At 50.3% G+C, this 26,745-nt stretch overlaps 1 protein-coding gene across 1 annotated transcript; it reads right to left on the reverse strand.

Annotated features, from left to right (window-relative positions):
- Positions 1-15: 15 nt before the first annotated feature.
- SREBF2 (sterol regulatory element binding transcription factor 2) lies at positions 16-26,304 on the reverse strand. The gene is made up of 19 exons (XM_075751225.1): positions 26,074-26,304; positions 21,352-21,738; positions 20,232-20,413; positions 18,905-19,045; positions 16,923-17,144; positions 15,671-15,785; positions 15,288-15,469; positions 14,314-14,506; positions 13,133-13,314; positions 12,198-12,471; positions 10,732-10,901; positions 10,348-10,516; positions 9,660-9,780; positions 7,999-8,108; positions 6,673-6,805; positions 5,954-6,122; positions 4,533-4,718; positions 3,532-3,643; positions 16-2,856 (listed from the first exon to the last, which is right to left on the reverse strand). The coding sequence occupies exons 1-19, from the start codon at positions 26,153-26,155 to the stop codon at positions 2,636-2,638; spliced, it is 3,351 nt and encodes a 1,116-aa protein (XP_075607340.1). The 5' UTR covers positions 26,156-26,304; the 3' UTR covers positions 16-2,635.
- Between the last annotated feature and the right edge of the window lie 441 nt (positions 26,305-26,745).

Raw genomic sequence — 26,745 nt, forward strand, 5'->3', positions numbered from 1 at the left:
AAAGGGCAAGGGGGGGAAGGTGATAACATTTGCCTTTATTAGGTAACAGATGCTCACAAGCCCTGAAACAGGGTTTTCAGACAGCAGATATGTTCCCCGAGGAACCTCCCCACCACCGGTTGCACCTCATATCACAAAGCATCCCTAATCCAAAATCCACGTGGATAAATAGACTTTCTTCACATAATCCGTAAAACAATTTCCTCCCACCCGCAAACAAAAAAAAGTTACTTGTATATATACACACACACACATATAAAAAAAGTTGTAGGGACAGACGGGCAGCAAATTTATGAACAGGGTAGAAAAAAGCAGGGCAAAGATCCCTTGCCCTGGAGGGGAGATAAGTCTCAGCAGTGCTAGGACCCTCCGTGGATGGTGTCATTAGCTACCGGGGTTTCAGCCCAGCAGCCTCCCAGCCCCCGGCCCAGGCAGTACTCCCTGCAGCCCATCCCACAGGACTTGGTCCACCACTACGTGACCAAGCGAAGCCTTGCTTCCCCTTTTACTAAAGCACAAAACTTCCCACGCGTTGCACGCAGATCTGAGGAAACATGAAGTAACTCAGAGGTTGATCACAGGTAAAGTGTTTCTGTATTTAAGGAAAAAAGCCCATGAGCAGGAAGACAGTGCAAAAAACACTTAGAGAAGTAGGAGGATGCGACCCACTCCCCCCAAAGATGGGATCACTGATAAACTAGAACGCTTGGGATGGGCCATCAAAAGCCACCCACACCCAAGAGCTGTTCTGTAAAGAACAGCTGGCAGCAGAAGTGGCTGCCACTGCCTGAACCAGAGCATCCCCTAGGCTGATCAGACATGCAAGTGCCACCTCTCCTCCTCAAAGGATGAGGTCCCCTCCAACTGCACAGCCCACTGGGGCTAAGGCTCCACCAGCTGTTCCCCAAATAAAGTGAGGGAGAACAGGAAGCATATTCTGGTCCCCACACTTTTGCGTGCGGCTATGGTACAGGGTCACTGGGAAGGGGCTTTGCTGGGAAACAGGTTTCTCCTGGCCCCAGTTTCCATCTTGTTGAAGCCAGACTACTCTAGGACTAGCACTAATCATGTTTAATTCCTGCAGCACATTAAATCCTCCTCACAGATGCCAGAAGACCCCATACAAAGTGAGACAACAAGCCTCCATCTTTTTCCCCTCCTTTTGAAAGGAGCTCTCGTGCCTCTCTGCAAAAGCTGGATATGTGTAGAAGCTTCTTGCAAAACAGCCCAAGTTCTGATCTTACAGGAGGAATCGGGCTGTATGGGCCTGACTGGGACAGAACTAGGCTGCTGCGCACAGCTAAGTGCTTCTAGCTGCCGACACAAGCACATGCCGACTATGCACAGGGAGAAACAGTGCCGCCCACCTGCTAAAGGCCCGTTTCCGTATCTGCACACGTGAGAGGGCAATTGTTTTGCACTTCTTTGGAGAGATGCAACAGGAAAGGCAGAGAGAAAGAGGGCAAACCGTTCCTTCCCTGTCCCCGATCCGCCTCCCCCTCTTGGAAAGTCACAGGCAATTCAACACCTGCCAAGTCAAACTGCTCTGAACAGCAATGACAATGGAGCTGGGAGCCTCGTACCCTGAGCCAGTGCCTCCCAGTCCCTGCAGGAGCTCATGAGCTGTTGAGCAGTTGGAGAAGGGAAGGAGAAACACCTGAAGGACAAGTTCTGGGACTGGGAGTTGAGTAAAATAAAAAAAAATATAGTTTCTAAAAATTGTTTCTGCATCAACAGAAAGGCACCAGAGAAGCATTCACCCTTCGTGCAGAGTGCAGGGCGCTGCACCTCCACCTCTGCCACCACCCGGTGCCAGATGACCATGGACTCCAGGGCCTCCTACAAGGCTCTGCTTGTTGTAGGCTGCCACAAACCCAACCTCCTGCCAAAAACTGGCGGCAGCTCTGATCACAGGAAGGAGAGGTATGAAGTGCAGAGGAAGGGAAATCTGCTGCATCGTTCCCTACGTTTTTGTAAAGCCACAAACACTCCTATAAAAAACATGTATAAAAACCGTAGAGAAATTTGCTGGGCAGTACTGGCCCCAAGTGATACTCCCAGAGCACCTCGGTAAGTCAGGTCTAGGGGGCTTCAGTGAAAAAGCAGTTTCTTGATGCACACACAGCTCAAGGAAAGCTGGTGCCTTCCCCCTCTCTCTCAGGAACGGCCCCAGATCCCAGCAGCCACATGGGACAAGGCTTGAGCAGATCCTCTGCCCTCCCCAAAGGTTTCTTTCTGCAGAGGTGTTTGGGAAGGGAACAAGATGCCCCTGAGGACAGACACTGCATGTGCCACTTCTCTATGCCTTGGGCTTGGGGGCTTCTACCCCCAGCAGGGATGGGGGCTCTGGGTCGGGGCAGCACTTCCCAACAGCCCCAGGCACAGTCGCAAAAACACAACTAGACAGATTCCTGTTGCAGTGCCTGAAAACAAGCAAGGAGGCTAATAAAGCTAAACCTGGGGCAAGGTAAAAAAAAAAACAAACCCAAAACCCAAACCAAAACCATCCCTCCCTCTCCCACCCCATCGCAGCCCTAACCTAGCACTTTTTTTTTTTTTTTTTTAAGCTCCAGAAGGGAAGTCCAGGCTGACAGTTGACCCGGCTGTTTTTGCATGAGGCAGCCCCACACCAGCATTAGGAGGCGGCAATGGCTGTGCCTCCACTCAGCTTGACAATCATCTGCTGGCAGTCATTGCAGGAGCGCTTGTCCCCCACCTTCTCCAGCGTGCGGGCAGCCTCAGCCAGCAGGACCGCTCGCTGGCCCGGGGAGGAGAGGAAGGAGAGGGGGAGATGGCGGCAGGCCAAGAGGATGGCTGTGGCTCGCTCTCTCTGGCCCGGCAGGGTGTCCAGCTCACCTACGCACAAAGAGGAGAGAGAAAGCTCACAATGAAGCTACCACCTGCATGACAAAACCCCGCCATGCGAGCCCTCGATTGGCATTAGTGAGTACAGGCATCTCTGGCTGGCATCCCCTGGCTGTGCCAAGAGGGGGGGCACTCTGTGGACCCCCAAGCAGCTCCTATAGGCTAGCAGAGGAGAACAGTCTGAGCTGGAGTCAGGCAGGGACCAGCAATCCTGTCTTCTACAGAGACGGTCCCTTTCACTTCACTTCCTAGGGCTCATCCCAGCACCGGCATGAACATCTGCCTGTTTCCTTAAACCCCCAAGGGATTTTATAACCAGCACCAGGTCTCCTGGCTCTCCCCTTTAGGATTCCTGGCTACTCCTTTGCATTGACCGCTCCGAATCCCAACCTGCCAAGTTCTGTGCATGCACGGCTGCACGAAGGCAAATATTTTCCAGCCTGCCCTCCAACACCTCCAGCCCAGGGCTGGCAGCTCACATTAACCAGCTTGTAGAGAGTATGGCAGAAGCATCACCATGAGCCATAGGCTGACGGGAGCTCGTTATCCTGAGCCTCAGATACGGGGAAGATGCTGCAGGTTGCGGCTGTGCCCCCCACCTTGCCCAAGCGCTGCCCCCTCCCAGCCCCACAGGCAGTGGGTCGCTGCCCGGGCCCCGGGGCTGACCTTGCTTGCTGCTCTGGGGTGTGCGTCGCCTCAAGCTGTGCTCCAGCAGCTGGTGGGTGCGGGTAGGGCTGGCACCCGCCATCAGGCGCACAGTAGCCTCGTGGAGGAAGACCTGGAAGGGAAGGCAGGATGGGGGGGGGTGAGAGGCAGGCTGGCACAGGGGTGATGCTGCGGCTGAACTCACGTCATCCCTCAGCCACCGTGTTTCAAGAGCAGAGCACTGACACCTTGACAACAATGGAGACCCACTTCCCCACTCCTCCCTGATCTTCCCACCTGTCTCTGGGGAATTTGCAGGTCAGGGCAACCGTGAAAAAGAGCTTTTGACACATAACTGTGAGTGGCCTGGAAAAGGGGAGGAAGGAGAGCAGAGAACAGGGTGGAAAATGAGAGAGCGAACACTGGCACTGTGGCCTAATGGGCATCTCACCCCAACAGCATCAAACTTTGAAATCCAGAGTTTGGACACTACCAGGACAATTCTCTCGTCTAAGTATTAGACTACACTTCCTCTACAGAGGCTTAAAACTAGATAGACTAAACAAAACAGAAGGGGGAAACACACACACCCCCACACCCTTGAAGCACCTGGTGCTCTACAGGTGCAGAAGGCCTCTGACCCCACAGCTACCCGCAGAGCAAACACGACCAAGGAAGCCTCCTTCCACACTCCCTGAAGGGACTGGCCCGGTCCAAAGCCATGTTAAGGGCCAGGATGCCACGGTACGTGCTTGGCAATACAGACATGCCCATGGTTTTATAGGTAGAAACTAAGGTGGACACCTCCCCACATGCACCAGACTCCCATGGGAGCCCCCTTATCGCCCACCAAGAGAAAGTATGGAGGCTACTGGTGGCAGACCATCCCACCTCAGGTGTCCAAACCACTCAAGCTCATGCACACCCCACAATTCCAATGGCTGCAGCTTCCCCATTAACCCACCCCAGGAAGGGCTATAGCTAAGCTGGAGGGAGAGCAGGCAGGGGAGACAAGCCATCACCTTGCGATAAGCAGGCCTAAAGCCGTGGGCCAGCTTGCGCAGGCTGCCGAGGTCGCGCTGGAAGCCCGTCAGCTCGGGGGCCGAGGCGTGGTAGGTCTCACCCAGGGCCTGGCTGGCGTTCGCCTGCTTCTGCCACAGGCTGGTGCGGAGAGAGAGCAGCAAGTCACAGGCCAGCAGCTGGATCATCTGCAAGAGCCAGGGGGCCCGGGCACACACGCTTATTAACACAACCCATCAGGCGAATAACAGGCCATTTGCTACACAGCTGCCGACACAGCCCACAGGAGGGTGGCCATGGCACCTCCTGCCCAGCCGGGGGGGCTCCCTGGCCCTCCCAGCTGAGCCGCCCCCACCACGAGGCACCGAAGGGAGCAGGACTTTGCCTTTCGCCCAAGTGGTGTCTCTGGGGCCGGGCACTGAGAGGTCCGGCCTAAGGAATGAGTGCCAGGCTATGCCCAAGGAGCAGCTGTCCCCTCCAGGAGGGCCAACAGCCTCCACAGGGCCGACCCTGAGCCCACCCCAGGCAAAACGTGCCAAGGGGATGTTGCACCGGCAACGCCCCAGCCTTCTGCAAAGGCTCTCCTGCCCAAGCGGCAGCTCTAACTAGTGAGAAGCAGCAAAGACAGCCTTGCTACCTGCAGAGATTAAAAAAAAAAAGGTAGTCTTTTTTTTAGAGCGGCTGCCCAAATCCTTTTTCCCCATCTGCTGCTGCCCCCTAGCATCGCTCGCCGTCCTAGTTGCTCTTAGGGGACTCTACCCACGCTGCCGAAGTGGAGAGTGCCTCTGTACTGCACTGCAGAAACATTGCACAGTTACTGCCACAACATGCAATGCAACTACAATGCACTACAGCTGCCACCCAGGAGTGACAGAAGGGACCAGAGCTGTGTCCCATATACCATGCAGGGCAGCTCCAGCTTCAGGTAATCCTGGAAAGAAGAGAAACGAGCCCCACGCAAACTCAGGAATAGCACAGCCCAGTCCCGCTTTTGCAGTAGAGGGTTCAAACACTTGCGAGTGCTGCCTGAAACAGAGCAGGCTCGACTTAATGAGGTCCTGCATTACGGGTGTCAGCATCTTCATTTGAGGATGGAGATGGGATGCTTTCCATGGGCCAAATTCAAAGTGGTCAAAGCACCAGAAAGGGGTGACAGCTACTGGCAGGAGAGGAGCAAGGGCTCAGCTATCTGAGACCATGCCCAGGGAAACGATGTTGTACTTGCAGCTCTGGTCCTCCATACAGCAGAGGCAGAAAGATGGTGATACCCTTTGCAAGGAAAGGGAGGAAGCTTCCCCTCTACTCCCATGAGACACAGGATGGATGGAGAATGCAGATACAACAGGGAAGTGATACACCTGCAGCAAGATCAACCTTACGACCAAGACAGGCCATGCGTTATCCCAGGGCTTATAGCTCTTACATTGTTGAGGACGGTGCTGGAGACGCCGCTGCTCATGTTGAGACTGTTCCATAAGTGACTGCTGGCCCTCTCGCAGTGACTCAGGGAGCTCTGCTGTCCGTCTGCCTTCCCAGAGAGTGAGGCCTGCATGGCTCTGCACACGTAGAAGGTGGCTTTCACCAGGGCATTCCTGAAATAGAAAGAGAACATTGCTTTCAAGCAGTACCAGGTCACGCTGCCACAGGGCAGCCCCAGGAGCTGAGCTCAAGCAGCATCAGCTTTCATCTTCCTGTCTTCAGGAGCAGAGATATCACAATTTCTTAGCTAGAAAAAAGATGGAAATTGCTCCTCACCTACATAGACTGCACAGAGAAAGGGAAGGAAATTGGCAAAGGTGTTTTAGTGGAAAAGAACCAAGATGATGACACCAGCCTTTCCATCAGTACGTGAGTTTTGTTTGATTTTGGAAGGTGGGAGGCTGTGCAATTATAACAAAGCCAAAAGACATCCCTAAAGAAGCAATTCTGACACTTCCAGTCCACAGCTCTAATATCAGCCTGTAAGCCTTGACCTACACGTCAACTGCCGAGCACATTCGCGTGTCGTGTTATTGCGTCCCAAAGCACAAGAGGCGCACGACTCCAGAGCATAGGTAGGGGTAGCCCACAGGACAGCATCGGGGAAGAGCCACTCCCATTGAGAAGGAGTAGAGGGTTGAAAATCGTACGAGGTCTACGTACTCTGACATCTCCAGGGATTTCGGCATGCGCTCCACTTCTGCAAAATGTGACCTCACAGCTGCATCGTCCCCTCTGAGCCAACCAATTGCCATAGCCACTGCTGCTGACCACCATCTGCACACCACGTCAGGGCCTGCAAAACAGAATTATTAGCTGCAGCCCAAGAAAGGACACCCGGCTCCTTCCCGCTCAGAGAAGGAAACATGCTGCAGGAACATGGAGAGGCTTGCAAACAGCCTACACCTGACTGCAGAGTTTTGGGTGCTGAGTTTGTATTTTGTCAAGAAGAACTTACACCGTCTACTTGTCTAGAAATCTGTTGATTTTCTTCCTGACAGGGATCTCCACTCAACACCCCAAAGTAACAACTCTACTCGTATATACTGTGCCTTGGCACTAAATCACCATCAAGCTAGTAAATAATACATCAGGTTCCTCTGCAGCACTTCCTCCATTATTTCACATCTCCTCAAAAACTTCCCAAAGCCTACCTAGGGCCAAAGGACATAGGCTCTGCTACTCTGAGCTGCTTTCAAATTTCATGACAATATTGACCCAAATACAGACTTTCCTCTATACAAAAAAAATAATCCCTTGATAAAGAAGTGTCTAGTTTTCCTTCTATGTTTGCTCTACACATTTTAGGTACAGCAGTTAGTCTGTGTCTAAAACTCCAGCTGCCAGGTACTGTCTGTACCAACACCAAACAAGACAAATGTTCCAGCAGCCTGCTACAACCAAGCCCAGATGAGTGCATGGCTCAGAGGGAGTCTACAGCTCTCGTTGTCCCGCTAAATATACACCAAGGGATCAAAAAAGTGCTTCCCAATAGATGTCCAGAGCTTGTCTACAGCAGGAGTTGGAGGTCTCTGGAGATTGAGGCATATACGTGACAGCTGATGTGAAAGCATGGTCAATCTGTATTTGGTCCAATAGGTAATTAAGTGGAAAAAACCCCCCTCTGTCCTGCACCTCTACTGTGACACTGCTATGTTGGTTTATACGCTACGCTCTTCCTCTTGTTCTGCATTGCCAGGAGCAAGCTCTCAGGTGAGGGCACGGGGTTCAGCTTGGAATGTGCCCAGCAATACAAATAACTACAGTCCCGCCTGCACACTCAGCATTACAATCAAATTTATGAGCCTTCCCAACCACCCTCTACCAGTCTGAAAACCACATTGCAGTGTGCTGCTGCTCAGCAATTAAGTTTCACTCCAAGGACTGCACTTCTCCTTGCCTGGAGTTTGAGAGGCGGTGGGGGAGAGGGAACACGTGTATCAGCAGTAGTTCCTGCAGCCAGAAGAGCTTCGGTTCTGCCGGACTTACCCAGGGCAGACTTGAGTACAGAATTGCTGGCAAAGGGTGGGGCTCCGCTTCCCATCGAGTCCAAGAAAGAGTTGAGCAATTTCAGGTACTCCATGGCACCAGAGAACTCGCTGAAACAAGAAGGAAGGCAAACCTTCGCTATGCTGTCAAACAGGAGATACCAAAGCCTGAAGGCATTTCTCATCAGTCACAAGGCATTTTTAAATAATGTTAACCCATAAAGCCAGCAGAAAGTTCAAGCTCTACAAGTAACACAAACACTGCCGGACCAAAGAGATGGCCCTGAGAGTGGAGGCGTACAGATGCCCAGGGAGGAGCAGCCTCACTCACATCTTCCCACGCAGGAGACCAGTGCAGAACTAGAGTCAACCCCGGGACTACAGAGATGCTGGACATGACACATGTTACAAGTTTATTACAGGCTCCTTTTCAATCACTGCCCCCAAAAGAGTCTGAACTACACTTCTGCAAGTGACTATTTGCATAAATGTAAATACACATGAATACAAGTGACAACGTGTTCGTAGCATTGGTCAGAGAAAGTAGCATACGCAGCAACGATCTAATTTCCTGGGACAGGCTACAGAGGAAGATCTTGAGCTCCTGCCCCTAGAGGGGGAAAAAAGGCTTGCTGTATTACTAAAGCTACTCCTTCCCATGAGGAGACCGGACTCCTACAAGCATACTGACAATCCATCTCGCTTATACAAATCCTGCTACCTTCTCCCATCATCAACAGCAGCATCTGATCACAAGCATTTGTACTGTGCAAGCAATTAGACCGAACTGCTGTTCATTCTCTGCAACAATGCTAGATCAAAAAAAAAAAAAAAAAACTAAATTTGCAATATTTTCCCTACACAGGCAGGCAAACTGGGTTATCTTTTCATTTGAGGCTTTTACCCACACTTTTTGGGGACAGAATCGTCACAGAGCTTCCCGTATATTTACGTAGCATTTGCGTGGCACCAGCGTATCTGGAGATCAGCTAGAAACAGTGCTGAATTGCTGGCAAAGGCTGGGGCTCCGTTTCCCGTCGAGCCAGGAAGGAGCTCAATATGGTTCGGTACAAAAAGCTCCTCCGATCCCCACCTATCGGGTCCCCTTCATTTAGTCACAGAGCTTACGGACAATGACAATTTCAGCCAACATCATCTCTCCCCCTCTTGCCACGCATCAGTTTGATTTTTCACTGCTGGCAAGTGTGGCACTGCAGTTAGAAGAATACTCTCAGGCGTAAGGTAGTGAGCCGGTGGGGTCACTCTCCAGCCTGCCAGACCTTCACGCTCTTGGAGCCCTGGACATAGGTTCTGGTCTATAGAAGTGGTAGGTGTATGCTAATTTTAGTGCTCCTGAACATTAAACTTTATCACAGCAGAGAAAGTGCCATCCATCCATCCAGGACTCACGCAGTACGATGCCAGCCAACACCAAAACTCCTTACCACCCACGGGTTCACCTTGGACTTCAGAGGTTTTAGTATGAAGAGGCAGAGCTCACCCTTCTAACAAGCTGCCGTGGTCAGACTTACACTGTCATTTCAAGTCTTTAATAAGGACTAACCACTCGATTGGCCCCAGAGCGCTCAGTCAATAGTTATGAGCTCTGCCTCAGAGCCTGCAGCTGCGGCAAGCAGTCCCCAGCGCAGCACATAAACTTACCACGGCTCCTCCTCCTCTTGTCCCACTATCTCTTTCCTAGTCTGAGGCTTCACGAGTGAATCCACTGCTCGCTCTAGCAGGTTCTCACAAAACGCCTGATGGACTTGTGCAATAGGATCCGCTAGAGAGGAAGAAAAAAAAAAAAACCCAAATCATTTTACTTGCATGCAGTGATAGCCACCTCCCGATACCATCAAAAAGAATCAAAATGTAGGAGCAAGAGGAAGAGCAGTAGAGGGAAATTCTTGAGGAGTTAATGCAAAGATTTCTAAAGACTAAGTTTTCAGGGCCTTTTTAACCCTTTAATCCATTTGTAAAGCTACAGCCCTTGGCCAAACATCCCTCTGGCACTTCAGCCACTCAGCAAAACTGCAATGATGCTGCTCTGTGGAGGACAAACCTTGGTCACCTCAGTGTCACTCCCTAGACATTCAGGACCACATCCAGCTTGTGTCCCAGCACAAAGACACAAGCAGGATGACACGGCGCAGCAGTATACAAAGGGAAGAGAGGCAGCTCCTGCAGGCTGAGGAGACGTCTCTCAGCTCCACAGTCCCTCTCGCCCATGAAGACCACAGGACAGACATACAAGAGCAAAACAAGACACCCGCTTTTGTCCCAGAGGTGGGGAGACTGCCAGGCTCGAAGCGCTGGGAGGCCACGCACTCGGGACACAAGTGGCTCTCACCGGGGTTCCTTTGCGTGCAGTACAGGCTCTCCTTCGCAGCAGACTTCACCGTCCAGCTTCGCTCCACAAAAAACTTTTGTCCCAGGGGGTGGCACAGCCAACGCAACGAGTCGGGAATGGCACTCCGCTCCGAGCTGCACAGGCTTTGAGCCTGGCTTAAAAAGTAGCTCTGGGGAAAGGAGAGGCTAAGATTGAGAACAGCATCCCGGTAAAGACACACACCACCGAGGACAAAGGTCATACCATAATTACAGCTTGTATCATAATTGCAGGTCGTATTGAAGTTTTAGTGCTAGCGGATGCCCTGAGCTACAGCAACGCCAGCTCGCCGGCCTTCCTAGAGCTCTGCTTGGAGATGTGATGGGAGAGGAGACGACAACTCACCGCTAGGAAGCCAAGCTTGCCTCCACAGCGAGTTTTCAAGCCAACCGCAGCTGTCAGGTGGATTTCTGCCATTGTGCTGGGTGGGATCTTTTCTTCTGCGCACTCAGCCAGATTCACAGCACACAGGGCCATGTGCAAGCCTGAGTAAGCTGAGCTGGAGGGAAGTTTACCTGCACCAGAAAGGAAAGGAAAAGGGTTAACTTTTGATGTTGTAGTACCAGCTACTAAATACTACTGTGATTTGTAAGGCTACTATCCTAAAGAGACAAATGAGAATCTGTTGACATGAGACGTTTACAACATCATATGCCTACTTTGTATGCAGGCAACAGAACAACTTTAACTGAGTCTTCCCTCCACAGATACTAAGGTTGGCATCCACTGCTTTGTTTCTGCAAGAAAGCCCTTCGTAGCTAAAACAGTTATGATAAAATCATCAGCAAATTTTGTCTTGATATATCGATATCACTGTCTTAAAACTGAACTCCTTTGCAGTCCTCACCTATACAGATAACATTAAAGACAAGAAGTTATCACAGAACAGTAGGTGTTGTAAGGGACCTCTGGAGATCATCTAGTCCAACCCTCCTGCTAAAGCAGGATCACCCAGAGCAGGTTGCACAGGATCATGCCCAGGCGGGTTCTGAATCTCTCCGAACAAGGAGACTCCACAACCTCTCTGGGCAGCCTGTGCCAGCGCTCGGTCACCCTCAGTGAAGGGGTTTTTCCTCATATTGAGATGGAACTTCCTGTGTTCCAGTTTGTGCCCATTGCCCCTTGTCCTGTCACTGGGCACCACTGAAGAGCCTGGCCCCATCCTCTTGACACCCAGCCTTATGAGATCGATACCTCTGGTGGTGTGGCTGCATTTCACGCAGCATGGTTAGGCAGAAGGAAGTTTAGCTTGGATTTCTGATGTGCTTATAGCCTATTAACACTGCAAATTGGTTTGCCAAGAAAATGACAAAAATAACCGTTCATAAGGAACATTCAAGCAGTTCCTTAGTACATGTGCACACACCCAGGTTTTCAAAGCACATCAACACCAACTGACAATCTGCGCTCTACACAGCTTCAGAAATATAAATTCTTACGGGAATTAACCCCAGTCCCTGCTTCCACGTCACATTCCCCAAGTGACAGGGATGAAACAAACCCTTAACAGCAGCAAAATGTTAATTGGACTCAATCAGCTTCTGCTTGGGAATGACTCTCAGCCACCTCTGCAGACTCAGGAACATGTCAGTTGAGACACTGCTGTTGCTTCAGCCATTCTTACAGAGCTCTTTCACTGCATGAACCCATCATGTTTTAGTAAGTGGCTCCTGGAATTCATCAGGCTGATTTCCAACAGTAGCTCTCCCAGAAGAGAGAGACCATAGTGCTCTCCCAGCATGCCCAGGATCAGCTCCAAGCCTCCTCATCTGGAAAAACGAGGACGGCAGATCTGCCAACACCACTCTTACCTGTTATGTGGAGCTGATGGAGCTTGTGATACGCTAGAGCCGCATCCCGAGCGCTCGTCTTGGCTTCGTCCTCAAAGCCTGCAGTGGCCTCCCTCGCCCGCCACTGATGAGAAGTCCTCTTCAGCAGCCACCGCACCAGCGACAGCTTCTGCAGGCTATAGCGGATCACGTTCCAGGACAGGCTGCAGGCCAAGTCCAGGCGGGAAGCCGGCAGCGCTCGGCCGAGAACTGACAGGCAAGTTTGCAGGTTTGATGCAGCTGCAGCAAAATCCCCCTGCAAACAACACGACAAGAGGTTCAACAACAAAAAGCACCATCACAGAGACACTTTGGGACCTTCTTGGCATTGGGAGCAAGACAAACATGCGCGAGCTAGGACAAAATGTTTAACTGAGGGAAGTCAATGTAACCCCAGTAAACACGAAGGTAGTTTCCACCATCTTCAAATCTGGCCCTACGCACATCTTTCCATACATAGCTCTGATCCTGCGCTGCCCGAGACACACATCAGTACGAGGTGAAAGTGGCTTCCTGCCTTCTCTAACAACATGGAAGTTTCAGGCTCCCCACATCAAAAGTCCAATGTTGCCTCAACAATGCAGATTACTTCCAAGAGGCTGGAGGACAGTAGACAAACAGACACAGCAGAGGCCAGATTCGGGACAGAAACCAAGACCTTGCTGCCAAAGATTGCTACAAGATATAGCAGGAAGGCACAAGGACAGAATTTAGGAGCCTCTTCCAATGCCGACATCTGTGCCTCGCTAATTTAGGCTGAGGGAAGACAGCGATCTGCTCAAGACAACTTAACGCCAGCTTCTCTGAAATCAGACAGGATAATCCACTTGAGGAAGACCATGCTCTTCCAAGTGCCGAGCCACTGCCCACATTTACCCACACCCCTTCCTACAAGATACGTTCGATGTCAACTTTACCCGTGCCAAATCCAGGTCCGCTTGCTTGCGATGCCTCCAGAACGTGACGGACGATCTCGAGTGCAGCCGGGTCACCGGCTCTCCATGCACAAGGAGCTTAATGAACACGCTCAGTACAATCACTCCATTCACGAGCCACAGGATCAGCGTGGGCATCATCCAGCCAAACCAACCACCCGCATCTGCAATGGATGTCCCAGAAGGAAAGTTAGAAAAGTTAATCCAGATGCTGAAAGCCCAGCAACAGGATGAGCATGAAGCCAGAAGGATGTCTCGCTACACTTGCCATATGTGGTATCGACTTTTGCAAAGGCTGCATTTTAGTCAGGAAACACCTGTATCAACAGCTCTTCAACTCAAACTCCAAGCCACAACATTCCCAACCAAACAAAAATAGTTATTTTTACAAGACTGATTTATAAAAAAACCCAACTGAGTCAGCACTTAGTTTTCCTAGAATACCTTGTATTCTGATTTTCTTGTCAGGCACACCCATGGGTCTTCAGCACTTTTTCTAGTCTTTATTAACTTTACAAAGCAACACTGAGGCATATTTACGAGTCAGGGAAATGACAGCATGCCTACAGAATTCCCTGCCCTCCCCTAAGCTGCTATACTCTAAACTATGAATATTATGGAATAAGTGTATTCAACAAGCCAGTTGCAAGACTCTATAGCAACAGTGTTTCTGAAGTAATTCTTCACTTATTACTTCATTAGTAAGTTAAAAAAAAATAAATCAGTCTGTTACCTTAAAAACAAATATAAAGTGAACACGTGTCAGATACTGGCGAGGACAGGAGGACCCCTTACTCTGAACTACTCTTCCAGGGTCTATCCCGAGAGCCCAGGCTCCTGGGCTACAAGTACGTGCTCCCTCTACCTCACCACGCTGAGCCAAGACTGGTTTTGCTCAAGAAGAACGCTGGACATGGATGTAAACTGGAACGGCATCAAAGCGCTCACGGCTGGCTCTCCTCCCGTGCCCAGCCCTGCAGTTACTACCCCTCCCCAACCATTAAACAAAGGTCATACAACTCCCTGAACACACAAAACCATCCTACTGAATCACGTCGACAGCCTCATCTCATGACCTGCAGCTGTCACAGCTGGAGATGGTCTTTAGGGAGACCACGTAAGCCTGTCCTCTTTCTGTGGTCCCAACTATTCTAGCTCATTACCTGACTCAATGGTCAGCACGTTCCTGCCAGAGCTGTGGCGCACCAGGCTGTCGGACTCTGGGGTTCCTCGGGCATCCAGGAGGGATGTCAGAGGATTGAAGGAAAGGCAAAGGAACGTGAGAGCACAGAGGAGTATCCGAGAGCGATCCACCATACCAAGGGCCACAGGAGGAGAGTCAGGCTCATCTTTAACCTTCAAAGGAACAGGAGTGGAGAGAAAAGTAAGAGGAGGAAAAAACCTGCTTACCATTAGAACAAAAAATTCTTATGCCAAGGGAGGGGTAGGGAAGAGGGAGAAACAGAATGTGTCCTAAAATTTGCCTTTAAGATCAAGATCAGCAAGAACTCTGGTGAAGCTTTCCCTAGCTTAGTAAGACAAAGCTGAAATATCTGAGCACCTTCACCTTCCTTCTGCTCCTAGTCTTTTCAGTTACCACTAACTGGATCCCTGGTTCAGGCTAGGATTAACCTTTGCTGCCCTTACTCTTTTGAGGATCTCCCAGAAGACCCACTTCTTCTGCGATACCTCCAAAACAAACCTGTCAGCTGAAGATAGCTAACAGCCTTCTGTTACTGTGGATACTTACAGTCTCATTAACCACAGCTGATGTCATCATCCATTTTCAAGTCCTCCTGCTTTATTCACAGGACATATGTATCCCTGGAAAGCTACAGGCTCTTTGGATCATGAACATGCGCCGTAAGCCCACAAAGAGTCTACAGGGGCTGAAGGCTAAGTACAGTTCTTCTAGCAGCTAAGGTATGGCTCAGATAATACAGCTCAGGAAGTAGTCTCAATCACTTAAGATAAAACACACCCATGCGCCACCTTCATCCTTACAAAGGATCTCCAATCCCTACAGCTCTATTTGCCAGATGTCCACTGACTCCTGAGAATTAGGAGAATTCAAATTCTGGCCTTTACGTATCCCTGCAGCAGATGCCTTGAATTTGACAAGTGAGGTCACAAATACCTTTGCATCATCAAGGAGTGGGCTTCCCGGCTCTGAGTCAATGGAATAGGGAGAGAAGCCAGCCTGGGATCCAGAGTCAGAGGCCGGAGGAGACATCAGCAGCACGTTTTGGTTGAAGTCATCTATCTTCAGATCCACATCGTTGTCAACCAGACTGCTTAGGTCAATGCCCTTCAACAGCTCTGCAAAAATCAGAGTACATTACGTACATGTTTCTCGATCCTGCATCCCACCAGTGTCACTCGGATTGGATCCATCACCTGAAGTGACACTGGCCGCTATGCAACACGCACATATCTACCTCTGTTGAGGATTAGAAACTGCAGAAAGCATCCTACATTCACGCTGACTACCTTCCCCCCAGCACCGCCTCCACAACTTACTGTTCTTTTGGTTCGCCAGCTTCAGAACCATGTTCTCTTGCCTCAGCTTATGGTTGGCCTGCTGTAGGTATTTAATGTAATCAATGGCTTTTCTCAGGACTCCAGACTTGTGCATCTGCAAGGAATTAAGGCATACAGAAAGCAGTTTATACGAAGAGCGTCAAAGGGTTACTCTTGTTTGTAGGGATACCACAACGCTTTGTATCGTGTGGTGATAGAAAAAAAAAAAAAGGGTGTAAAGGACCGTTCAGCAGCTGCAAAGAAACTAATAGTGGGGCACACTCTGGGCAAGGTATCAGACTTTGAAAGACATACAAGAACTGGGGTTTCTCAAAGATCTTATAAAAATAGTACAATGGAAACAGATTAACATCCAAATTCCAGTGGAGTTCACATCTATGTTTCAGCCAGAAACAGTCCTTTGAGAGTACCGTAGTTTTGAAATGAAGTGACTCTTCTGGGATAGAACAAGCTGCTGTCTGTTAACCATTGTTCACTGTTTAATTTTGAGATAAGTGGTTCTCTCCTTGCCTCACTCTCCTGGACGTCCCCATGAAAATACTTGCTTCCAGCAGCAGCAGTCAAGTTTAGCTTGTAAACACAAGCCCAAAGTACCATAAAGCCACTGCACATTACCGATGTTTTTAAAACTTAAGCTTCCGATTCCACCTAGCAATAGGTGACTTCACTAGCACACGTATTTGTACAGAGACCACGCAAAGTATCAAGAGTACTACTCCCTGCTCTGCCAGCATGAAGTAAAATGAATAGGACAACCCTGAACGCGTGGTGCGAGAAAGCTTCTAATATTTGAGCAAGCAGGACTTTTTACAAGGCAATATCTAAAGGAAATAAACTGGAAAGCTCTGGAAACCCTCATCCCTACTGCAGTCACACAGAAAAGGAAACTTCAATTAAGCAAGCTCTGGTTTGGCAGAGTTATCAAAACATCCACTTGGATATTCTACCTAGAGGCAGAATCTATTTAAGTTAGATCTAACATAAGAACAAACACATAAGGTATAGCTTATTTTCAAGAAACAGTACCAATAGCAAAGTAAAATGAACACTTTTATAGGCGATCCTTCCTGAATACAATTATCGAGCTTTCTGTCGCACAAGTGTTTTTCACCAGTCTTATCCCAATACATGCGTGCATACTACTAAGAGTCGCAGTTCATTTGGTAGAGCAACAAGCACCTCAAGACAAAGTCTTTATGACACTAGATTTGCTCTTATTCCACATCTTTACCTTGGCATCTGTCCCCATGACAAGGTCCTTCAGCTCAATGATCTTGTCATTTATGGATGACCGGTAACGCTTTTCAATGATGTTGTGAGTTGTTCTCCTCTCTCCTTCCTTAGGTGGTTCTGGTTGCTTGACACCCCCAGGAACTTGTTTGATAGGCACCTTTTCTTGTCCCACCATCACAGGCATTGTGGTCAAAATGGTCCCATTGCTCCCAACGAGGGTCTAGAATGACCATGCGTAACAAGTGTCATGAGCAATCAGCCAATTTAGATAAGGTTTATGACGGTAAAAAGAGTAAACAAAAGAAGAATCAGGGAAAGTTTGTACAGGCCAGAAAAGAAGAGATATGCCAATTTCCTCACGTCTTCCTTAGCTGGCACAAGCATCGGCAGAGCAGCACAGGAAAAATCTGCCACTCTGCCTCCCACATTGGTCGCTGTGGAGTAAGAACATCTCCTGTTCTCCAAGAGCATCAACACTCTTCCACCAATACTATGCTCTGCTCATCCACTAGCCAGAGAAACAGACCAAGGCTCCTCCTTGCTCCTACAATCCTTACAACCCAAGCGTCCAAATCCACCTTTTCTGCGGACAAATAAAGTCATCAAATCAGCAACAGGCAATGCTACTTCCAAACTGGGAACAGCAGTGTCAGAAAGGACCTGACTACGGAAAAACAAACCTTGGCTTGAGCAATGCAGTTGATTTGAATTTGATTAAATGGAAAAAAGTAGATCTGTAAGCTATAAAAATGCCTTAGGATGAGCAATGAGTGATATACACTGGCATGAAATGCTCAAACTTGGACATCTAGATGTAGGACAGACCATCTACACCAAAGCAGTATGTACTCTGCGATAAAAGGTGATAAAACCGGAACAGTTGCACAGAGGGGCTTCTAGGACAGTTGGAGTAAAGAAAGTTTAGACTGCTTAACCCAGCAAAACAAGGTTGAGAAGGGTACACATGCTCTCTAAAGTACACCGAGGATCAGGGAAGTGGTTACGGAGGGGAAGAGTTACTTCTCTCAAAAGACAGATTAACATAAGTGAGAATAAACTAGCCATGAGCAACTTCAGGAACAATTTCAGCTCTGAAAGAGACTTCTAATTGAGATATTAGAAATTAATTTAGTTTCATTTCAAGCTGGAACTTGACAAATAAGTGAATTCCAGTACTAGACCTTTTCTTGACCAATTTCCACCAAATTTCAATGTGTTCAAAATGCTTTACGGATTGTGTCTCAGACAGACACAATCACATAAGCCTCACCTCTGTGCGAAAATGTCATCTAAAAGCAAGCAGCTTAACTGAAAATTTTAGCCTGGCTGCTAACAAGTACATAAGAAGCCTACTGTGCTATGCAAAAGAAGTCAAAACTTAAGTCCACACTTGCAAATTTATCTCCCCCAGTAAATATTTGAACAAAGATATCTGTTCAGAATGTACAGGATCATAATAAATGTGTCTTTGGGGGCACAAGCCTTTCAGAGTCGATAAGAAGTGGAGGCCATGAAGCACAGCTGCCATCTCCAATGATGCCCTGCAAATGCCCTCTCCTCTGAAAAGTAGCTTAATTAGTTTTCACACGCAACATGCTGCTATGAGACACTACTGAGGGGGAAAAAGAAAGTTCCACGGGTATTCTGAGTTAGCTTTCAGTTTCAAGTATCTTCCAGAGGTTAAAAACTGGATGGAATTTTTAGGTCATATTCCTCTCCTTGTAATACCAGAAAAAGGTAAACAGAAACGTGCCCTTGGTCTTTGCTTACTGGCCATGGGAGGCTGCCAAAAAAAGTACAATCTGTGTGTTTAGCCTTGGCAGAATCAGGGTATTACTCACTCCGGATGTGTCTAGAGCAGCCCTCAAAACCCCTCCTGTTTGCACCACTGCAGAATACTAAAGTCCAAATCTCTTCCCTGCGTTAAGAGGAAAGGACGTCAGTGAGGAGAGGGAAGGAAGAACACCACCCATACGGTACCTGCAGAGCTGTGGTCTGAATGGGAGCAGTGAGCGCTGTCAGCGCTGGGTTCTGTACTGTGGCCATAACGGGATTACCGTCCGTTTTCAGGGTCGTCAAGACAAGGGAGTCCGTTTTTATGATCTGAGGTTGGACCAGAACCTAGGTTGAAAAGTTACAGGTGAAGGGCAGAGTAGGTATATATTTCTCATATATGTCACATATACGTGACAGAATTGTAACTTTACATCTCGGTGGGTGGCAAAAGAGCAGGGTGAGCATGTCTTTCACCTTGCGCCCTGCATCATCTGGATGGGTTTCGTCAGTCCCTGATGCAAACTCTGACCACAAGACAGTCTGAACAGCGCTGGAGGGAGGGCAACAGAGGAATCACCAGGACATTGGTTTTCAAATCAGTCACCAGAAGTAAACAAGTATGTAAAAACACAAGAGAGCTGATGGAAAAGCTCCCTTCCCCTCTCCAATTACACCTATAATTAGCTCTCTACATTAACTGGTCGAGTTCTCGGAGCCTAACATGGCTAGGACAGCCTGCTTTGGCAAATACCTGTAGTAGCTTCCCCGCTTCCAATTTCCCTGAAAGGATCTGTAGCAGGAATATCAAGCAGATCAAAACCAACTGTAAGTTATTTTGCCATAACACAGCTTGCTCTTATTTTTTTTCCAAATACCTCGTTGACTCTCAAATACAGAGAACACTACAGATGGCACAGTACAACTGAACCAGAGCAGCTTTGTCATATCAAGAGTCCTCTAGCCATAAATGTTTTTATCTAATACAAAGACACACAAGGCTTTTTCACTTGCGTATGTTTTAAAACAAAATCACATGCCACTGCAGCAGCAAAAAGATCAAAGAAACTGTGGCAGAAGAATTGGAAGAAAACATCCTGGTATCAGCCAGTCCTTAAATGACACGGTAGAGGTGGTGAACTTGCAAAGCATCATGCAAAAGTCAAAGAAAGTTTGTTCAAGTAAGGTTTCCAACCCGGTTTAGCAGCACCAAGTTACAAAAATATTGTAGACCGAGTTTAATTATGCAGGTGTTTTAGTGAAAACAGTTTCTGAACATTGCCCACTACTTGAAGGCACACCACGGCTCACAACAGAGATTCTCACGCATGACTTGCGCAAAGTAAAATGCTTCTGGAACACAGGCTGGCTAGAAATACCTCTCACACAAAAACGTTTGTGCAAAAGCAATCCCAGCCAGGACCACCAGCCCTACAAGCTTCACCACCTTTCCCCCAGCAAACCAAGAGACCAGACCCACAAAAGCAATTTCTTCTTCTGCTGGATCCCTGTATCACTCCGCATTTTTACTTACTGGAACTTGCTGGACCTGTGGTGCAGCAACTGTCTGGACCGTGGCTGGCGTTAATGTCTGGATGGTGCCATTGGCAGCCTGCGTCAGCACCCGCTGGGCCTGCACAGTCTGCACTTGCTGCTGGATGGTAACTGGCTGAACCTGGGAGGATGTCACCAGGCTCTGGACTTGAGGCTGGAGAACTGAAAAGCAGAAGAGGTGTCAGGAATAGTCCAGAGAAATAGGTCTCCGTTCTGGAGTCTGCAAACGCTCCTAGCTTCACTTCTTCCCAGAGCTTCTCGGCAGGCAGCGTTCATCTAACACATCCCATGTGTTGGGAAGCTTCCAGCTCCTTTGGTGCCTCCTGCAAGAGGACACTGCACCTAGAATAGCAGCTTTCCAGGAGGCACAGAGGCCCAGCTAAGACAAAATAAGTCAAAAACCTTTGGTCTGACAGCACTGGACTCATTACTTCAGTGACATTACCCAGTACATCCAACCAGCACTTGCCCACTGCTGCTGATCTTGGTGGACCCTAGAATCCTATTTATCACGTAAAGAATCAACACCTACTGAAGATCATCAAGACAACTGGCATTCAGAAGGAAGATCCGGTCATCATTAAATACCCCTACAAGCGTCTCTGCTCAGTGCAATACTGCACTCAAGAGTGCGGTAGTTAAAACGTGCCTTCATTCCGGACTGCCACACGGGACAGACTGGAGCTTCAGGACTGGATCAGCCTACTGCACCCATCAGTGGGGGGACAGGGTTGCTGACAACCATTTTTAAGACGTACTTTTCCCAAGCCTCCCAAGAGCCGTAAGAGAGAAGGCCATAACAGAGGAGAGCAGCAAGACGACAACTGTCGCAAGAGACCGCACAAAAAGACTTAAGATCCTACTTATGATGGCTTCTCACGCTCCCCCCCAACTCCAAAGCCACGCAGGCAGGCAGAAGAGACACCCCACAGGCAGCACCACAAGAAAAGGATCATCAGGCTTGTCATAGCCAAGGATGCTTTTGGAGTTTGAACACTGACACCATTTATTGTGAGTGCACCAGACACACTCATAGCCTGAGCACCCCAAAATCATGAGTGCTCCACGCACACCCGTAGCCTGAGCACCCCGACAGCTACCTTGGAAACTCGTGGCCGCATTCTGGTAGATCACCGGCTGCTGGATAATCCTGGTCTGGGGAGCAGAGCTGAACGTCGGCGTGATCATCACGGCTTGCTGCTGGAGCTGAGGTTGGAGCGGGGGCCGGGGCTGGAGGAGAGGGGCCGACCGCGGAGGGGCCGGAGGTGCTGCCTGTGCTGCTTTGACCGGCAGGCTCTGGAGCTGGGGGGATGCGGGGGGCGGCGAGAAGGGCTGCAGCTGCACCTGGTTGTACGGCCCCTGCAACTGCGGCTCCAGGGTCCCACCGCTGCTGCCGCCGCTGCCGCCGCCCTGGAAGGTGCCACACAAGTGATCCGAAAACAGATCTGGAAAGTCCCCTGCTTGGTTACTGACAAACTGCAGCATCTCTGCAAAAACAGAAGAAAATGAGTTCAACACTATTTTATTGCCCATACACTTTGACACCCTCCATTACCTCAGAACTCAAATTATGGGGTGTGTGCACAGAAGGGAGCTCGGAGTCCTTCAAAACCTCTGGAGAACATATCACACCGATCTAACATCTCCAGAGAAAAACCAAGAGGTGGCCAGCGGTGGGGCACTGCCGCCGCTGTTTAGGAGGAAAGGCAGAACCCTCCTACGACACCTTCGCAGGCTACAGGCTCCAAGCAAAGACTAGAACTTAAAGCCTTCTCCAATACATTTAAAATATTAGAGTCTCATTCCATCACTGCTCCAATCTAATCTTTGCAGAAGAAACCGAGCACCTCCACGATTCCAGCACTAACCATTCTCCCACCCAACTTTTAGGGTGGCTTCAAGTCCCCCATTTCTCCTGCTCCACTGGTACCTAGACAATGAAGAAATGGAAAAATAATTCATCTTAACTTTGTTTTACTTTCAAGCATACTGGAAACTGGGGGGGAAAAACCCACTAAAAGAAACTACACTTTATAGAACCGTAGCAGGAGAAATCCATGCATTTAAAACACCAGAATGCCTTTTTTTGTTGCGGTTTTTTTTGGCCTGTTTATTCCCTGCCTGCAATCACTGCGCAGCAGTTTCTCTCCATCCCACCTTCTCCAGGGTTTTATCAACCCACATCAAGAGGCTCCTACCGCAACGCTCTAGCTCTCCCCCACAGAGGAAAAAATTTCACCACTGAGAGATCATTGTTCATAAGTGAAGCTTCCTCTTCCCTCCATCTAATCCAATTTAATCCAATTATGCACCTTAAGCCACCTGAACCCGATCTGCGTGTGGGCGGTGGCGTGAGGAGTCAGACATCCTTCCCCACGCCAGGATCTGCCCAGGCTGCACTGCCTCTTCCATGGATTTCTGAAAGTCCCTTTTTTTTCTTTCCCCGGAAGCAGGAAAAAAGAAAAAAAAAAGGGAGTGGATCCACAAACATAACAGAGGGTTTGTAATTAAATAATAAGTTCAGGTTTAGAAAGTAGAAAATAGATTTCTGATTTATAGGAAAAATACAGCAATGGGCTGCTTACACCAGGAGCTCTCTCACCCACAAACCCGAAGAACCTTGCTGCTGTAATTTATGAAGGGGGTTCAAAGAAGCAAACTTTTCGCTAAATGTTTCTGTGGAAACTGTCCCAGCAATAAAAGGGCTATTAATTTGCTTCTCCAAAATGCCACCCATACATTATCCAATTAATTTGCCTGACACTCCTGAGACAGAGCAAAGGGATCATCCTCCAATCTTCCTGCTCCCTTAACAAATATTTCACCATATTTCTCTGGTATTTCTACGATACTACTCTTCTTCCCTTCCAACAGCCCTCTCCCCGCACCCTGACACACATTTAACCGTTGACCATGGCCATTCCTCTTAGGAACTGGAATCTGTTGGACAGAGGCGCTTGGGAGGAGATGTGTCCTCCTGACCCATTTATAACCCAACAGTAAACAGGGAGGGCTGGTTCCCCAGCACGGGGTGCCAGCTGCCCTCAGGGACCAGCCGGACTAAACCTTTGTCTCCGCTTTTAACTAGATAAATGAAAGATTTTTATTTTTTTTTAATGCAATGCCTCAGTAAACTTTTCCAAGACGTTACCGTTTAAAGATTAACGCTTCTGCACAACATCTAGATGGGTATTAAGCAGCTTTTTGCCCTCCAACCAACTGCAGCTAAGACCATCCCAAACAACCCCCAACGTGATAAACTTGATAATCCCAACCACACGCTTCTCAAGCTCTTCATTTGATGGCACTGCTATTTCACTATCAGGCAGCACTACTGCAAGCGGGGAATAAACACAAATCGGACGAGATTTGCTCTGGAAGAGCAAATTCCAGTGTAACACCTAAATTTCAAATACTGTATTTTAAACAACGTTGTGTTCAACGCAGCAGCTTTAGTATCTTATTAGAAAAAAAAAAGCTACTCTCGCTCACACAAGTTAAATCACATCTTTATCATAGACTTAACTCTGACTAAACGCAAAAAGTCTAAATATTAATTCTTAAAGATTAGACTGCCAAGAGGTCAAACCCGCTTCTTTTAAAGTGCCCAAGAGCTTTCCTAGCAGCCACACAAGGAAAATAAAAAGCAGGAGAAACTGCAACATCTAAAACCCGAATCTCTTCCTTTTAAAACACCTTTGCCTACACAGAGAACAGAGCGAGCGCCTACGTTAACTGATAGAAAGCTCGGGTGCTTTTGGAGGACAGCTCTCGGTGACAAACCCACCCACCACCGCCAGACCACCCGCACCCTCGGTGCCGGGCAGGTCTCAGTCCCTAACACAGAGCGAGATGTTCCTGCAGAAAACTAACCCAGCCCAAGGCTAAAAAATGTCAACAAGGTATTACGAAACCAAACCCACCGAGGACTTCTACTGCTGTACGAGCCCAGCGCCCAAACACCTGGCAGAAAGGCCGGGTTGGGCTTCAGCTGCCTCTCCCAGGCAGTGGCTCAGCTCTCCCGCAGACGGAGAAGCTCGTGCCGGGGCAGGAGGCAGAGCCAGACGCCTTCGGCTCAGCCCTGGGACCCCCTGACCTGGAGCATGACCCCGGTGAGCGCCGACATCCCATCGGCGCATCCGCCGGACCGGCGTCATTCCTCCTCCGTGGAAAACGAAAAGCCGTGCAGCAGGCAGCGAGGGTCCCTCAGCCCCAATGGGAGAGGAACGCCGAGACCCGCCGAGGAGGAGACTTCCAAACCAAACCAAAACCCTTGCAGGATTTCAAACCCTGAGATGAATCCATGTCGGAGCACAGAAAAAAATATGACTGTCATATACCTCCCCCGCCCCGAGGAAAATCCACCCCAGGAGCCGGGGAGGAAGGCAAAGCTCATTCTCCCAAGTTACTCATTGCTCTGAATCACACCACCTCCTCGGGCACACCGCCGTTCAGAGCCGGCCCTGGGTTCATTGGAATTCATCTCCTTTTCCGTATGGATCCCAAGAAGTCGTTACGTGGTGCTTAAACAAGAGCAAACACCACCTTTGAGTTACACCATCAGCTTTATGAGTGATAACTAAGCCCCCCCATTCACATAAGGTATATTCTTCTTCAACGTATGATGAAGAAGGAAAAAAAAAAAAAGTGTACCTCTTCCCCCTAGCTACACTGCAAACCAATCGCAATTATAAACGTAAAAGCATTAGTTTAATTTTATCTCCTAACTGCCACACAAGGATGCTTTAAGCATCGCCCTCCAAAGCCGAGCTCTATTCGGGATTAAAGCCGAGCAGAGCGGGGCAGCTGAGCCAGGTCCCCGGCTCCAGCCTACGGCAGAGCTCATCGAGAAATGACATTTTTAATGAGTTTTCAGGAGCTGTTTGGGAAACGCTAAATAAGGCGTCACGCGTGGGCGCTTCGTTTTGCTGCGCTTCGATGGAAAACGGGGATTTTCTCGTGGGTCCGAGCTCCGGCATCGATGCGGTGAAGTTTTAGGATGACACGGGGGGGGGGGGAGAGAGGGGAAAAAAAAAAATAAAAGGGAATTTAAACATTTACACCTGTTTGGGTGGAGGAGGGCGAGGAGGCACGGCCTCCTCCCACAGGCACTAGTGGCAGCACAGCTCCATCAATCGTTTAGCACCGACTTTAAGAGAGCCACGAAGAAACACGAGGGGAACCCCGGGCAGCACCGTTTGCCCCGTGGATCCGAGGTAGGAGGAGAGAGCCAGGGGAATCACTTCCTCCAGCCCTCTCCCGTGCCGGCAGCGAGCGGCCACGGGTGGGAGGAAGGGCTCGCACCCCCACACCCCTACGCCCGGCTTTTTGCTCCCCAGCGTGGATCAGCCCCATGAAAGTGGAGCTGGCCATCGGCTGCCCGCGCCGTGGCGGCTTCCACGGGGAACACCCGTGGGCGCTCGCCAGGCAAGCGCTGCCCGGCAGGACGCGCCCTCCACCCCCACCTTTGCCCACTCGAGACGGGGAATTCCCCGCTCACCTCCCCACGCGCGCTGGAAGCCCCCACTGCTTCCCACGCAGCGCACCCCACGCAGCGGGGCCAAGCCGGTGCGGCCACCCTGCGCTCCCACTCGGGGGCGGGGGGGGGGGGGAGGGCGTCAACCCACGCACCAAGATCCAAAACCCACCCCACCCACGCACCCTACCCCCCGGGCGGCACCAGCAGCCCCGCATCCGCACGGAGGCATGAGAGCTCCCCCCACCCCGCGTGGGAGAGCCCACGCGCGCCGCCTCCCCACCTCCCCACCCCCTCCCCTCCCCACCCCCTCCCCTCCCCACCCCTGCCTTTCCGCGGCACCCACCGTCGATGTCGCCCAGGGTGAGCTCGTCGCCCAGCTCGGTCAGGGTCTCCATGTTCTCCGCGCCCAGCTCGCCGCCCTCCATCGCGCAGAGGCCCGCCGCGGCCGGGCCCACCGGCGCATCAACCCCCGGCCGCCGCCGCCCCGGGCGCTCAAGCGGAGGCTGCCGGCGAGCGCCGCCGACCCCGCGCCATCTTGGGCCGCCCCGGCCGGCCGGCGGCCCCGCCCCCACCTGCCCGCCGCCACGGCAGCGGCGCGCGCGCCCCCCGCGGTTTGTTGTCAATGAGACCAGGTCGCCGCCGGCCAATCGGCGGCCGCGGCGGCGCGTGGTGTGATGGCGCGTCAGCGATCAGCAGCTGCGATTAGCATAGGTGGCCCCGCCCCGCGGTCCCCAGCCCTCCTGATTAGAATATTCATGAGGGGGCGGTGCTAGGGAGGAGCGATGCGATGCGCAGCGCCGAGCATAGCCGCCGCCGGACACGCGTGGGAGCGGGACGAGCGCTGCCGGCTCCCTCCCTGCCCACAGAAAACCCGTCAGGGGCAGAGCCGACACTCTGGGGAGGGGGGGAAAGGCCAGGTGGAAGGCAGCGGTTAGAGGAAGGGGTTTGTCCTCCCCTCGTTAGGGTCTCCATCCCTCCGCAGCTCCCCACGGCCCCTCACCTCCTGAGGGGCCAG

The sequence above is a fragment of the Balearica regulorum genome, chromosome 1, assembly GCF_011004875.1.
Source record: "Balearica regulorum gibbericeps isolate bBalReg1 chromosome 1, bBalReg1.pri, whole genome shotgun sequence".
In the NCBI taxonomy this organism is placed as follows: domain Eukaryota; kingdom Metazoa; phylum Chordata; class Aves; order Gruiformes; family Gruidae; genus Balearica; species Balearica regulorum.

What these genes read in the sequence shown, in the direction of transcription:
- SREBF2 (XM_075751225.1), bottom strand. Translation starts at nt 26,155, where the DNA reads ATGGAGGGCGGCGAGCTGGGCGCGGAGAACATGGAGACCCTGACCGAG. An exon ending in CTGCACGCAAAGGAACCCCG is followed by an intron (nt 9,781 to 10,347) that starts GTGAGAGCCACT and finishes CTTCCTCTCTAG; the next exon opens with CGGATCCTATTGCACAAGTC. An exon ending in AAATCCCTGGAGATGTCAGA is followed by an intron (nt 6,123 to 6,672) that starts GTACGTAGACCT and finishes TTTCTATTTCAG; the next exon opens with GAATGCCCTGGTGAAAGCCA.